Here is a 15,746-nt window from a genome sequence, read left to right as displayed (position 1 = left end):
TGAAAATACGCTTTCTGATGTGTTAAAAAAGTTACTGCATGATGGTATTTAGTCTAATTCTGTTAAATCATGTTATGAATTAAAGAGATTCTGAATAGTTGAAGGTGTATGTGGTGATATGAGCACAGGCAAACCAAGATGTGCAGGCAGGGGCTGAGGAAGGGGAATTACTGAAGAAGGTGTTCATCTTCTGACATTATTTGTTCAAGGGAGAGAGTAGATCATTGGCAGCAGGTGCCCAGGGCACTTGGTATGGCTGGCTGCTGTTCACCTTTCCAGGATGGGGGTTTGAATTACAGTGTTCTGTTTCATCATTATCAGGAAAAAAGAACCACATTTTGAACTGAAGTACCTCAAGGTTAACTCCCATGCCTTATAAATTAAGAAAAAAAACCCCAATTGCTTGTCTTCATGGCCAGCCTGTGAGACATGGAGGGTGCATTACCCATTTCCTAGTTAAGCTGCATTAATCTGTTTTCTGACTCCTCTCATGTCCAAAACAACCTGCAGGCCCTGTCAGGGCTCAGCCACGCTGAGCTGGCTGGTGAGAAAGGGTTGGTGTCAGGACCCTCCAAGAGGTCTTGGGTTAGAGTCTGGAACTCCTGCCTCTCCATTCCCAGAGAGTTTTATTGCCAGTCTCAGGTCCTCCCCGTGATGAGCTGAAGACTGGATGGGCTTGGGCACATGCTTGATTGTCCATTAGCAAGAGAAACTGTGCTAATTGCCAAGAACCCCCCAGGATCTACAGGGCTGGGCAGCTGGATGGTGTGAGGACAGGCTGCTGTCTTCTCACACCCCTGCCCAGTGTCCCAGGTTGCCTGCTGGAGTCAAAGAGGGTGAGACCTTTCCCCTGCACTTAGCAGCAGCCTCTGTCTGTGGCTGGAAGGTTTCCCTGTGTTCTCTCACCTTGCTGGGAGACATTCCAAAGATCTTTGAAAGAGGTGGGAGGATATCTTTCCTTGAGGGAACTTTCTTTGCTGGCTGCCCTCTTTATAGCCAGGAGGGACGGGGTAAACAAGGATACTGTCAGAATTCAAGCTGAATGCATCCTTGGGATGGTGTAAGATGTCAGATTTCACTTGGCTTGACTGACAATATTAATTGTGTTCTTGGGTAAGTGCTTTTTCCTTTTTTGTTTACAGGAAAAGAGTCTTCAGAAAGTCCCTTTCAGAAAGCTTGTGATGGGTTGATTTCAGAGACGTGGCAGTCTTACATTGGAAGCAAGATCATTGATTTGAGATTGCTGTGACACTGCAGCTTGTTACAACAAGCAGTCTGCCCTCTGCAAGAGCAGAGCAAGAGGAGAGCAGGTCTGTGCACTTCTGCTGGGGTGGAAGTTCTCTGGCTTTCAGTGTTTGCACAGTGAATTCAATGTCAACATACGTACAGACAGCAGATCTCAGAGGAGTCAGAGGTAAGTAGCCTGGCTTTTTGAGGTTTCTAGAAAGAGCTGCAGAGCTAAGGGATTTCTTCTGAGTTTTTGGCCTGTCATGAACTGGCAGATGCCATGGGAGGAGGTGGTCCCTGGTCATTTGGCAGTGCCAAGAGCAAGCTTTGAACCATGTGAGCTTCTGGCGGGTTAGGAAACATTCCCACCAGACATTTCAGAGTCCAGGCCTCTTGGCTGCCAGTGACAGTTTTGGGTGATCTTTTTATTTATATCTGGTTGCTACTATTGAGTTGTCTCCGTTCCTCTCTTAGACTAGCCCAAGAAACTGAAAAAGTTCAATGGGAAACAGATTTTCTGAACAGTGCAAAACCATACCCCATCCATTTTCTTTTGGCTCTCTAAATGTGAGAGAGCCTAATGTGGAGGATTCTTGAAGTCTCTACCACCAAATAAGGGCCTGGATCTTGACAAGCTATTGATTAGGTGACAGAAAAAACTAATGACAACACTCATGTGACTTGGGCTGAGTGGCAAATACAAAAGTTGAGTGCAGTTATTAGTTTTAATGGACTAGCCACAGGACAGTAACAGTGTGAAGATGGGGAAGAAGACTGGCCTGGCTGAATAAGGAGCTTTTGGCGAACTCAGGGAAGAAAAATAATTTCTGACCTTTAGAAGAAGAGGCAGACACAACTCAGGAAAAGTACAAGAACGTCATTAGGTCATGTAGAGAGAAAGTTAGAAAGGTGAAAGCCTAGCTGCAACTCAATCTGGCATTCCCTGTGAACAATAATAAAAAAGTGTCTTAATAAATTCATTAATAACAAAAGGAGTGCCTTGGAGGTCTTTTGCCACCTTGATGATTGTAGGATTCTATGAAATTATAGGATTATATGAAATACATTTATCCTTGAAACACGATACCCTAATTTTTGTGAAGTACTTAAATTCACCCTCAGTTATATTTTCCTGGTTGGAGTTGCTGGAGGACTGAATTTCCTGGCTCTGACTTAGAGAAATCTGTCACTTTGAGTAGGAATGAAACTTGACTGATGCAATCTTATCACAGTATCACCATATAAATGGATCTTATTTATTTTTGATTGAAATGTCAACTTAAAAGATGCAGTGCATATTTTTAAATCCCACTGACATTATATTTAGATATTTTCATTAAGTTCTGGGTATGCAGGCCCATTAAAAATAGGGAGCTAAGTATAAAAACATGAAGTCTTAATGCTTGCTTACTAAATATTCAGAGTGCAAGTGGGCATTGCTCTGGTAACACATGTGAACAGATCTATTCTGGTGCATTTAAAAAGTGTCACTGGCATGAGTGACAGCCACCAATGTATTCATATTGCTTCAGAACCCTGCTGCTGGAAGGAGCTTTCCTGCAACTATTTATCTTTACTTACATTCCATCCCATCCCATTTAAAATGTTTTGCTCTGTTTCAGGAAAGAAAGATCCAGTGATTTTTATTGTTAAAACAAGCACTGCTTCTAACTCTGCTGGAATGCAGCTGCACACTGTGTACTGGGAGTCTGGGTGCCAGGGAAGTGTTAATCCCTGCAGTCGAGGAATACCAGACGTGGATAGTTCAGTTTGTCTTAATTTGTTTTGCTGGTCCTAGTCCTGAGCAGGGCCTAGACCAGGCTCATGTGGTAACTGGTGAGAGGCAGTGAGAGCAAACTGGCAGGAACCTGCTCCTGTTCATGGATGCAGTCTAGCATCTATGGCTCCAAAGTCTACTCACCCATGTGGGAGCACCTTACTGAGGGCTTTGACCCTCCCAGCTGGCCTCCTGGTACATCTCTTAAAAGCAAATTCTTCAGCCTGGTGTGTGAATGAACATTCCAGGCTTAAATAGCAGGGAAAGAATCAAGAAAGTATTTGATGCTTCCTTGACCAGCCAGGAAGCAATGCCTATTTTTGGGTTTGATCACTTTAGGCTGTGCTGCAAACATTGGCACGAAGGTCTAGGGGCTCAGAGAGAGAACATTTTTCTCTTTTTTATTTAAACAGGCACATTCCCAGAAGAGCAACAATCCAAAGTTTACACTTCCAGTGAAATGCTGTCTGAGAAGTGGTGGAAAAAGAAAGGTATGTGATAGAAAGTAGAGGTCTGAAAAGTAAAGTAGAGCAGAACTCAAAGCAAACAGAAGAGGAACTTCTATTACAGAAACTTGAAGCTTTTTTAAAATTAACTATAGCTTAAACTGGAAAAAAATGGTTTTTTTAAAGAGTTGTGCCATATGTTGATTTTAATAATGATTAAGGTGGCAGGAAATGAAACAATTACAAAGAAAACCAAAACAAAGCAAAACCAGGGAGGGAAAGCCCTTCCCCATTTTAAACAGGGAAATAGGCTGCCACAGCCTGCAAAAATAGTGCCATACATCACGTGATGCTCTGCTCTTCTCCTGTCCAGTTGTTGGGATTTTTGGGGGTGATGCTTTCTTTGTCTTAACTTAATGATATACTTCCAGTCAGTGTGTTCCTCTGCTCCTGCTTATTTCCAGCCCTAAGTTTCCTTTCTTTCCCTTTCCCTGTCATATATGTAGAACAAGCCCATGACAGGTTGGTCAAAGGCAGGTGTTGTGCCCACGTGGAAGCCCAACAGCTGCATTCCTGCTGTATTCCCTGGCACCCACCTGGATGGCTTTCTAGGATATTTCCCAAGAGCTCTGCAAGGAGCCCAGCACCCAGGTAAAATCCCAGTGTTTGGTTCAAATGGGACCTCTGAATTCAGTCAAGGTGTGCCCCCATCCCTTTTCCAAGGGCTGTGCTGGACATTGAGGTATCAGCTGGCCCATGTTCAAAGCTAACCTTGAACATGGGGCAGCTGATACCTCACTTCAGGGATTTTTTTAATTGCATCTCAGGGAGTTTTTAAAACTTTGGTGCAAGAGATCCCTGTTTCCTTTGCAAACTCCTTGAGTGCTCTGCACTGGGGCGATGATGTTCCATTTGCTGCAGCTCCACAGACACCGTGGTGGCTGGCAGACTCCAGGCAGGAGTGATTGCCCTGGTGTTTTATTAGCTCCCAGAAAATATATAGCAGGGAGAGAGGCCGTGCAGGCTCCAGCACAGTCTGCCTGAGCTCTGACCCCTCGGGCAAGAGGCTACATTGCTTTTACAGCCAGCACTTAACCTTGCTGCTAAGACTTGTCAACAAGGAGACCAATTAGCAGCAGATAAGATGGTGGATGATATAATGCAGATGTCTGTCTGTTAGGAGCATAACTGATGTATTTTTAACACAACAAGGATCTTAAAACATGGCTCTGCATAAATGATGCCGTCCCCTCCACTGTAGAGAAGCCCTCTCAACAGTGAAGAGTTACAGAAAATTGTAGGTTTGTTGTTTTAGTTTGGTTTGGCTTTTTTTTTTTCCCCTCCTGCAAATTCTCTCTTAAAGCCTTGTTGTGTTAGGTTCATGATGACTATGGCATGTGTAGGATTGTAAGAAATAACTATGAAAAAATGGCAATTTTAAGCTTATTTTTTTCTTAAACTGAGATTTAAAATGTACTCAAATTCAGAATGAAAACAGGACACTTCTTTTTTTCCTGAAAGAGTCAGTACACAACTGGAGCTGTTTTCTGTAATCAGACATGGATATTGGAATATTATCAGAAAATATAGGCTGGGGAAATTTGAGTTAATTGATTAAAATCATGCAGGTCTACAAGGCTGTTACAGCCTCCTGCAAAGGGCAGGGGCTCCTTATCACATCTCAGCACGTCACACTAACACCCCTGTTTGGGTGAACACAGGGGTCTCTGGCAGACTAAAGCTACAGGGGCTGTTGCAGGCAGTTTATGTTTTGGTTGTGACTGCCAGTCAGGATAATTTAGTAAGATAAAATAAGGTGAGAGGGGCCTGAATTAAGTAATTCTTCTGTCTTGTTTTAGTGATTTAGAACTTATTTAAACAATTAAATAGACTCACAGAATGGTTGCACATGAAGGGACCTTAAAGTCCTCCAGTTCCAGCCCTCCTGCCATGGGACACCTTCTGCTGGACCAGATTGCTGAGAGTCCCCTCCAGCCTGGCCTTGAACATTTACAGGGATGGGGCATCCACAGCTGCTCTGGGCATGGTTTGCATGATTACTTTTAATTGCTAGGATAACTATTTAGGTATAGTGCAAAAAACTCCACAAAGTCTTGCTGTATATTTTGTATTACAGTGTGGGCAGGAAGAGAGAGAGACACCACCTCTTCTTGAGAGACACCATGACTTACCAGCTCTGTGTCAAAGCTTTTCTTTCAGCTAAGGAGTCAGCAGCAGAAGAGGAGCAGTGAATTCCAACACCCAGCAACATGTACAAGGTACTGATAAAGGCCCTGAAATTTGGTATTCAAACCTCAGGAGTGTAGAAATAACTGTAAGAAGTTTTTTCAGTTGAGTAGACATTAACACTGCCCTAAGTGCAGGGAAAAGGCATTCCACATGTATTTAATGGTAACATTAATATATCTGAGGATAATTCTTATCTAATGAACACCCAGATTATTTTCTTTTCTTGGCTAGTGTTTAAGTAGTCTAACTTCTTTTTAGGATGTTGAGTATCTTTTCTTGTTCAGTGGAGTCAGTAGTATCTTTGCTTCTTGGAAATTTGTCTACTCTTAGGGTTTCCTTCTTTAGTGTCCTCTGTGCATTTTAATTGTTCCAATAATCTCTGGTTAAAAAACCAGGTTTTTCTAAAATGCTGATAAAATGAGTACACAATATTTTTACAATTAAAAAGAAATTATTTTCGTGACAATGTTTTAGTGCACTGTGTTCTTTCATTCATGGCTTAGCTCATCCTTAAGGAAATTTCCTTGACTTAATTTGGTTTATTTCCAAGCAAGAGCAAGTACACCAAACTGCTTAAGGATCTGATTTGTTTGAAATGCATGACTGAGCAGAGTGTGCAGAAGAGGAATTATCCCCCTTGCAGAACTGACCTGGAAGGTTGCTACAAGCACAGAGCCCACAGAGTGAGCTGTTCTGGAGCTATCCTCAGACTATTTGCTGTATTTTCTCATCAGGAGTGAGAGACAGAGCTTTCCTTTTCAATTTCAAAATTGAAGATTAATATCATTGATAAGAAGAAAAAAGTGAAGACATTATCTTCTTGTCTTGTAGGAGAATCCTTCACCCCTCCCTCCAAATCAACTTGAAATATACTTAAGGTAAAAAAAAGGAGAGGAAAGAAAACCAAAAGAAACCAGAATATAGCCAACCTTTTTAATTAGAGTATATTGTACTTCCAAACTGGATACACTAGAAATTGGCAATGCAACATAAGATGCAAAGAAATATACCAGTTACTGTCAAAATGACCCTGTACAGCCTTATAATGCAAAAAGCTTTATACAATACAAATTTTTATTAATGTACACAAACCTTGAATGATATTTGAACATAATACAACAAGTAAAAAAAAAAAAAAGAAGAAAGAAAAAAGTGCTGAGAACTTTAACTGAATTACTGAATGGAAAAACACGCCAGCTTTCATTAAAGAATGCATAGTGAAAACCAGTATGAAATTACCTTTATGGTGGGGGGAATTTATCAGAACTGTTGGTCATTAATCAGTAGGGGGAACCTCTGGAGAACATTCCTGTCTTTAGTCTTGAACTGCAAACAAATTATTTTAATATGCAAGAGCTCTGATAAATAGGGTATTTTTTTTTCTTAAAAAAATAAAAACCTCCTAACACACTTTTCCTTACAGAGAAAACTTCTATAACTTGCCAGAAAGGATGAATTTATCCTTTCCAAAGTGCTAAACAAATTTCCCAGGTACACTAAACATTGCCAGGTCAGATACTGGTGCAGTGGAACATGGTCAAAACACGTGGCGGTCGCATGCGGGCAGCTCATTCTTGGAAGTTCCAGCCCCATTTAAACTGCCATTTGGTTTAGATACAGTGGCCTACTATTGTAACATTCCTCCTTCTTCTTCCTCCTGGACAGCTGCACCTTACCTGTAGCTGGTGTGAAAAACAAGCTTTTGGATTTGGGAGTGTTTGGTTTTCTGTGGTGTGGAGCGTGTTTTACAGAACTGGTAGAGCTGCTGGATACAGGTTGCAGATTTCATGCTGTCAAGACAGTAACTATTTTATGCTCTGAGTATTTTCTATTTCGCCTGTGCTCCCAGGGAGGTGTGAGCAGGAGCTCTGGTGGAGTAAAGCATGGTGAGCAGGGCCCTGAGTTAGGTAAGTTGTTTACAGAGGTTTACACGCAGTTTGGAGCAGATGGGTTCTCTTCACTGCATAGACAGACCTGCCAAGTGCTCATCAGAACCAAAACTGTCTGCTGGAATGTAAACAAATGGTGAGACTTCTCTGTCCTGTAATTAATAATGCCAAATGATAACCTGCTGATGGTTTTGGATATTTCCCCCTTGTAACTAGCTTCCAGTATGGTAACAGGAGTGCCAAGATTAGCATGTCCTCCACATACAGGAAGAATTTGGTCATGACAGTGGAGAATGTTTGGCCATCTCAGTACAAAACAAATGCAGGAATCTTGCAAATAGGTTAAAGTGATGCAAGTTTTGCATCCAGAAAGTCCTTCTACACAAGCTTCATTTAAGAACTCATGAAGACTGAGTTACATTTCTACTTGCCCATATGGCTAAAAGCCCTTGTGGACAAGAAATTCCTTCCTGAACAGAGTCATTGCTTTCCTGCTGGGGTGGTTGGATCCCCCCATCCCACAACAACCTGTAGAGGAAGTTCCTTCAGGACAGCACGAGGGTGGGTAGATAGCATGAAAGATGTGACTCAGGGCACCTCCTACAGTGGCTTGGCCAAGGGACAGGGAGGGGACTGTGGCAAAAGCTAGGTCAGACACTTCTAATAGCTGTAAGAGACAGCCAGATCCAAATCCAAGAGACACCACGGAAAACAATAATTCAGTATGAAGGCATTCCTGTACATCACATGACCATTCTGAAAGGCTTCACATTTCATACTTCCAATTGTAAAACAGAGTGCTTTTAATCCCAGTCTTTCTTCCCACATATTACTTTGTCTAAGGAACAGAAATCAATTAACGATCAGTTAGCTTCTCTTGCATTAAGATCACTCTTGGCATTTTGAGATTAACAAAGGTTATACAACCAATCTGCATTTGCTTCTTCCTGCAATAAAGTGCTACATATAACATGTCATTTTAATGACCACAAGTAGGAGCATTAAATAAGTACAAAGTCAGCTTCCTAGCAGGACACACTCTATCTGCCATCAACAGAAAGGAATAAAGTATTACTGATGACATGGAGGGGAGCGAGAGGACTGTCAAATTTGCAAGTACAATTGAAATACTGAGGGTATAAAAGAGAACTTTATGATTCCAAAAGCATCTTTTTATAGCTTTATATTTCAAAGAAGTTACTGGTACCTTTTCAAATAAACAGTCTTATTCACTTCAGCCCACAATTTGTTTTTTTTCTTTTTTTTTTTTTGCAAGTGAGAAACAAACTAGTGCAAGACTAAAGCACTGTGCAAAACTGCCTTTTTTTTTTAGTCTGAGTATTTATACCCAGAATTTATCCATACCCTTTTTTAAATCCCCTTGTTGGATTTTTTTTTCCACCATAGAATTCTAGTTATACAAGTTGTTCCTGCAAAGTAAAAGGTAACCACTGCATAATACAGTATATATATCCAATATTTATATGCCCTTTTAAAACAAAAGATGTATGCTGTGGCCCAGAGGCAGGTGTTTGTCACACCTGTGTAAGAGCTGGGCCTGCTGGGTGGGTGTGTAGGCTGCACACACTGCAAGTGTGTGGACATACACACTTTGCATTGTCATGCCCTCATCCTGCAGCGCTGAAAGCAACTTTTCTTCCTCACCAGTTCTACCCCAAATCCTCAAACCTTGACGACTGAATACAAGGCATCAAACAACTAAAGGAAGCTGCAAACAGCACTGAAATAACAGACCAGTTCTCCCCCTGCCCCGCCCCAAACATTGCTCCTGAACAGCTCCACAGTTCAGGGGGAGGCAGGGGGAAGGCAGGGAGCCAGTGTGTGGAAAGGGGAAAAGAAGAATGATTAAAGAAGCCAATCCAAGGGATGTGCAAAAGCAATGTCATGGCACACTACAGGCAGCCTCTCTTCCACGCACCCGCACGCACACAAAGCCCAAAAATAAAATGCATCAATATGTCATCTTACAAGTGCTGATTGCCAATAAGGACACTCTTTTTTTTTTCAGCTTAACAAGACAAAATAGTTTCTTAGATAAAGAGTACTGGGAACATGCCTCTGAAGGTAGAAGTATGCAGTAGGTCACCTCTTGGAGATTTAATAAAGCAGCTTTCATGTCAATGCAATAAGTATACACACAGAGCCATTTGCTAAACCTTACTAATGATATAGTACAAGTGTTCGTTACCTCTGGGGCTACGTTTGCAGCAATGTGTAACCTGCTGGGTTTGTCGGGGATTTTTGGTACAGAATGCAACTGCCCTCAGACAGTCTCTGCCCTTTCTGTTAGTCCAAGGTAGGCAAGGAAGGAGTGTTTAGGTGAAGAGGCACCTCCCGGTGCAGTCTGAGGTCTGGGTGGATGGAATGTGAGATCGTAGTGGTTTTTGGGGAAAAACATTGTTAAAGGAATAAGGTGGGCAAACTCTGAGTTCCAGTATTTATCGAAGCACAGGGAAGTGCCGTTGATGGCCAAGGCTTTCACTGCCAAGTTTGGCTCTGCCCCGCTGCCCTGTGCAGCTGACATAGCCACTGTTTGCAGGGCCTGGGAGGCAGACATAACTGAGAGGGGTGACAGAAGGTTCCTGGAGCTGATCACTGGTAGGAGCGGACTGGCTTCCTTGGAGGTTGAATACTGGCCCTTCTTCTCCTCTTCAGAGCAGTCCCCATTCTGGTGCTTCTTCACGTGGCGGCTGAAGACAAAAGGGTGGGTAGTCTTGAACAGGCACTCGTCACAGCTGAAGGTCTGGCGTGGAGCGTGCTTCAGTTTCTTGTGCAAGTTGAGATTGTCTTTGCGTTTGCAGCTGTAGCTGCACTGGTCACAGTGAAAAGGGCGCTCGCCGGTGTGGACACGCACGTGCTCGATCAGCTTGTTGGCCGTCTTGGACAGGTAGCCACACTGGTCACACTTGTAATGGTTGCCAAGGCGGTGCTCTCGGATGTGCATCTCCAGCTCCAGCTGGTTGGCTTTCACTGTCTGGCAGATCCGACACTTGTACTCCATCTTGTAGTGAGTCTTCAGGTGGCACTCCATGGCTGCGGGGCGGTTCGTGGAGTAGATGCAGAACGGGCACCTGGCAACACAGCAAGGAAGGGCAGGGACAAAGAAAAGAGGAGTCACTCAGCTGGCAGACCTGCCTTCCTGCTTTAACCCTGGCACTCAGCCCCTTTCTGACCTACTAAGGAGGAGAAAAAGACACTCAGTTCTCCCTGTGAAGCCTCTTTCCAATATCTGGTTCACCTTGACACATCTCTACTTAAGGGAGGTTTGCCCATTTAATGGCATTCCTAGGAAAACATTGATTCACTCTGAAGGAGCATCCCTTTAACCTTCTGGCTTACCTTGATGGGGTCTTCCCCCAAAGCAGGCCGGGGAGTGCAGGGTGGGTGACTGATGCAGAGGTACTTTGTGTAACGATTCCTAGTGTTTGCACGAAGTCACTTTGGCCATTTTTTCCATTAAGAAGTGGTTTAAAGTGAGTGTTTACAGATGAATATGAAAACAGCTGTTTAAGTAAAGATGGAATAAACTTGTAATACCACACGTACAGCAAAAGCTTAGGAATTCCCTTTTATGTGACCATGAACAATAAGCTTGCTGGGTATCCTGCTAGGAGCAGCTGAAAGCCAGGCTGTTAGGATGATTTGTAGGGACTCCCATTTCTGGGAGATGAGCTAGCCATGCTGAAAGGGGTGTGTGCTTGGCAGTGTTTGCCTACAGCTGCCTCTGCCGTGGCAGGAATTGCTCCTGTGCAGGAACAGGATGTGGCTTCTTCTTACTCAGAGCAGCGAGCGTCCGGCCTGGGTGGACATGGCAAAGGGCCTCACCCCAGTTCCTGAGCCAGGAGGGGCCGAGAAGGGCAGAGCAGGGAATCATGAACGTTTGGAAAGAAGCCTGAGCTGCATGCTGAACAAGCCTGGCCACCCACCAAACCCAAAACACACCCAAAACAGTTGCTTGATGCAGCTGAGAGAAAGTTGGTGGGGACAGCTCCCTGCCAGGGGTCTCTGCTGTACTGAACCAAGCACGCACCTTCCACATGGAACTGGTGAGCTCAGTGAGCAGGGCTGGATAAAATCTCACAACTAAGGCAGCTGGCTACTGTGTTCCAGCATCCTCAGCTGCCACACGTCTGCACTCACTGTTTAACAGGTCTGCTAATTGTGTTCTGGCATTTTGGATAATTTCTGAGCTGAGATCCTCTCTCTCCCTATGCGTGTTTTCCTTGCTACATCTGGTTGCACATACAGGTATAATAATAATCTACAAATTATTCAAGAGATTTTTGAGGAAAGTGAGTAATAACAGGAGGACAAAGAGATACTAAAACACCTGAACACATTTCCTGATGCACATCAAGTACTCTGATCCAGAGAGGGAGCCTGTCACTGAGGCTTCTAATGTGATTATCTCTTTCACCAGAGGACTTGGCTGTCAATGCACACATACCTCTCCTGGGCTGGGTGCTCTCTGGATCAGAATCTCAGATTTTGACCTGGAGCTGGAAGAACCATGTTTTTTTTCTCTTCCCCCACAGCAAACAGGAGACAGAAAAATACAATTTACTTAGATCTCTTCAGGCTCTTCTGGATGCCTTAAAAAAAAATAAATCAGAGCTTTTTCTTAGATGCAGCTTTCAAGGTACCTAATTATTACTTGAATTGGGCAGGAATATAGACTGAGACACCCATTCTGTCGGGAAGACTTGAGTCATATTATGGTCATGGTTTTTCCTTGGTAAACAGAACAGATTTTACGCAGCTTAAACCAAATGTGCGTTAGACAACTGGTCTGTATTCCAAGGCAGACATCCCGTCGTTCTGACACAGCGCTTGTTTCTCAATCTGGTCTTCTTTCCAGATTCAGTCATCTCATCTCAAGTGACCACAGATCTCAGTCTGTGGAACTACTGAGCTGGAGACCAGAGGCTGCCTGGCAAACAGGACCAGTTTTCCAGAGGGAGCTGCACGTGGCAGTGTTGGACATGGTGCGCTCCTCGTGTCCCAGCCACAGTGCACCGGCAGCATCAGCCTGCTCAGCCAGAGCAGCAGAGGCTGGGAGCCTGTGCTGAACCCTAGCTGGGCTCCCAGTGCTTCCAGCCCTTTTTTCCTGCAGCAGCTGGACCAGACAGAGGCCAGGGATGTGCCTCTTTCATAACATCACACTGCCTGCCCAGAGACAAGCATGTGGCCCCAGCAGTCCCTCCTGCCCTCAGGGGTCAGACTTTGACATAAGGGAACACTCATTCTCTAGAAACACTGCTCTGCACCAAAAGTGCACTGCTCTGTACCTTAAAAGGGTACCAGCACATCCAAAACCAAGGGCTTTTATCTTAAAAGACTGTATTACTCATTACATGTTCATTTATAGAACAGTGATTGTTGTGGGGCATGCAAACAAAGCGGAAAGCATCCAAGTTATTAATTATTGGAGAGAAATTACTTTGGATTTGAGTATTCAAAGGCTATAACCTTTAATGTTGTAACTTCATACCTAGAGGCTGCACAGGATTTAGTTTCTTTGAGCCAGGTGCAGAATAGAGCCTGTACTGGGCACTTCTTTTTGCTCTGATGCCTTGGAAAAAACCCTTATTTTGCCCAAAGCTCTTTGCAGTACCGCCTCATTCTCTACAGGACCCATCACATACTGTCACCTCTTTGACTTAAATGGGGAAAGGAGCACAGTTTGTTAGAGCTCCTCTGCTGTCAGGTTACCAATCTGCTGTAATGATGCAAGCCTGAAGGACAGGCCTTGGGTCATCTATATACAAGGAAGCCCCAAATCTGGATTATTAGTTAGTCAACCTTTCTGACTGTCCTTTTGTCCTACCCCCACAGTATTAAGGTGCTTAACACAGTAAAAGTTTGTGTACTTGCTTTCCTTACTTGAGCCCACCGGTGGGGACAGTGTGGCATTTCTTGTGCTCCACTAATTGCTCAGGTGTCTTCATGAACTTGTGGCACACGTCACACTCGAACATCCGTGTGATCAGGTGGATTTGCAGGTGACGCTCAAACATATTTTTTGTTTTGCAGACAAAGTTACAGAAAACACATTCAAAGCCTGAAAAATAGAACAGCAGATCTTAGTCCTTACCCTGTGACCAGATTGTCTGCATAGAGAGTGAGAGTTTGTATTTGTTAAACAAATTTCTTACCTTTCTCTGACTTCTCTTCAGTGTTCACTGAGGTCTGACTACCAGGCACTACAGAAATGACCAGTAGGTTGTTTGACCCCTTGGATTTTGGGGTTATATCTGCATCTTCTTTGCTGTTGGCAGAGTCGCTCAGTGCTGACAGCGAAGATGAAGATGGACTGTTAGACTCACTGGGTGTCTTCCTCTCTTCAGCTGAAAAACAAAGAAAAATAACTAGTTCAGCAGATTAGATGGAGTCTCCACGCTTCTGTTTTAAACTTCAGGAAGTATTTATATTCAGAGTTAATTCAAAACAAGTCTGAAATTAATTGAGCTGATTAAAAAGAACATTGTTGAGCCTCCTTCCTTTTTATTAGTGTTTAACCACAGTACATCTCTCAGTTTATCCTGCAATTGAGTATTTCTGTGGTGGTAGAGGGAAGGGATCATACCTTCTACCTACATACAATTCTGCCTCAGTATTGGACTGAAAAAAATCCCAAGAAAACACTTTGATTACTCTGAGTTCAAAAGCTTGTCACTCAGAAAGGGAAAGAATTTCTGTAGGTTTGAGAGGTAGAAACCAAAAGTACCTACTGGCCCAAGCTAAACTTCCCCCACCTTTCCATTTATGTGGGTCCAGTGAGTAAATTTGGGCTGAAGGGTAAAGGAGAATAATTTCCCTCACTGTACTGAAGAGCGTCCTCAGTAATCACTGCAGAGGTAACAGCGTGGCCTCAAGATTTATATGTTTTTATTAGGATCTCCTTCAAAGATAATTGAAAAGCATGCTATTTGACTGGACCTATATGGTCCCTACAGACCTAGAGACAGAGCTTCTTTATGGAAGCAAGAAAGAAAGCATCAGAGCTTCCTTTTGTGTGCAATAAATGTATGAGGTCCAAATCCCAAGTCCTATCACACTGAACAAGAACTGAACAAGAGAGAGAGTTCCCATATGAGAACTGCCATGAGCCAATGAGGCAAAGATGGCCAAATCATTCCCTCCCACCCATGTCCTGATTCAATGAGAGCTGTGTGAAAAGGAGACTTCACTAAAACTTCAAAATTCTCCATGTGATGCAATCCCCCCTGCAAACACCAAGCCTCTGCAAACACCAGCACCTGTGTTCTTAACTTTAAACTGAGTGGCACCTTTAAGATAAAAACATAGGAATGCACTAATGAAATCTGATGACCCGAGCTGCCAATAGGGAGGATGACTGGATATCATACAGAAAGATTCACTGACCTTGGGGACAAGAGTAATACAAATGGAATGAAATTTAATAGCACAGAGAACAAGGTTATTACCTGAAGGGCCAGTAACAAGAATTTTTGCTACAAATGAGAAGTGCTTAGGTTTGAAACAGTCAAGGAAAACAAAATCAGAATTGGAGCAGAAGAGGGGATGAATATGAGCAATCAGTGTTGGGGAGCCTTCAAGGAAGGTAAATGTGATCATGGAATGTTATTGTGTGACCTATTCCCAGTAGCTGCTGCTGGTTTGTACTGCCACCACTGCTTATTTCATTTCAGCATGTACAGCTGTGATTGCATGTGTCCAGAACAGGGGTTCCAACAAGAACACATGCAGTGAGGGATTGGTACAGCAGGAAAATTGTGTTCCATATAGGAAAAGGCTCAGTGTACATTTAGAGGGCAGAGTGTTATTCTCCAGAAATGTACTAAGGGAATAAATACTGTGGAAGGAGGGATGAAAGGTGGAAGGAGGAAAAGGAGGACTGCAGTTTCAGACAGAGGGCAGTTCTGGACAAGAACAATGTATGTGTACTCTGATTATCACTACGACACACACTGGAAGTTTTAAAAAGGTCCCTCATCTTTAAAGCGAGAAGTCTACAGCTGCCTGTCTCTCGAAATGTTTCATTTAAAGCAGTGATACTTCTTTGAAGGCATATGCCATATCCTCACAAACAGTCCCTTTATGACCTGGCAACATCACAGGATAAGGAACTGGAGTCGAGTGACCCAGAAAATC

General features: G+C 43.4%; 2 protein-coding genes and 1 long non-coding RNA gene across 8 annotated transcripts in view; 2 read left to right on the top strand and 1 right to left on the bottom strand.

Moving 5' to 3' along the window:
• MMAA (metabolism of cobalamin associated A) overlaps positions 1–3,495 on the top strand; it is a 42,468-nt gene extending 38,973 nt beyond the window's left edge. Inside the window, exons 10-11 of the transcript XR_005627587.1 lie at positions 1,143–1,414; positions 3,418–3,495. The gene's annotated coding sequence lies outside the window, so the exon portion shown is untranslated. The remainder of the gene's footprint in view (positions 1–1,142; positions 1,415–3,417) is intronic.
• A 465-nt stretch (positions 3,496–3,960) lies between these two features.
• On the top strand, positions 3,961–6,166 carry LOC120502802. The gene is made up of 2 exons (XR_005627597.1): positions 3,961–4,101; positions 5,588–6,166. It is a non-coding gene; the product is annotated as an uncharacterized LOC120502802 (long non-coding RNA).
• Positions 6,167–6,619: 453 nt separating this feature from the next.
• Positions 6,620–15,746, bottom strand: part of ZNF827 (zinc finger protein 827) — a 114,512-nt gene continuing 105,385 nt past the window's right edge. For all 6 annotated transcript variants that reach the window (XM_039710376.1, XM_039710377.1, XM_039710379.1 and 3 more), the window contains 3 exons: positions 13,766–13,957; positions 13,494–13,671; positions 6,620–10,681 (listed from right to left, as the gene is read on the bottom strand). In XM_039710376.1, coding sequence (XP_039566310.1) covers positions 9,874–10,681; positions 13,494–13,671; positions 13,766–13,957 — 1,178 coding nt within the window. In that variant the 3' untranslated portion in view covers positions 6,620–9,873. The remainder of the gene's footprint in view (positions 10,682–13,493; positions 13,672–13,765; positions 13,958–15,746) is intronic.

This window comes from Passer montanus, unplaced genomic scaffold (genome assembly GCF_014805655.1).
Source record: "Passer montanus isolate IOZ18808 unplaced genomic scaffold, ASM1480565v1 scaffold23, whole genome shotgun sequence".
Taxonomy (NCBI): Eukaryota; Metazoa; Chordata; class Aves; order Passeriformes; family Passeridae; genus Passer; species Passer montanus.
Note: the sequence above shows the minus strand (reverse complement) of the source record. Positions and strands in the feature narration are given on the sequence as shown.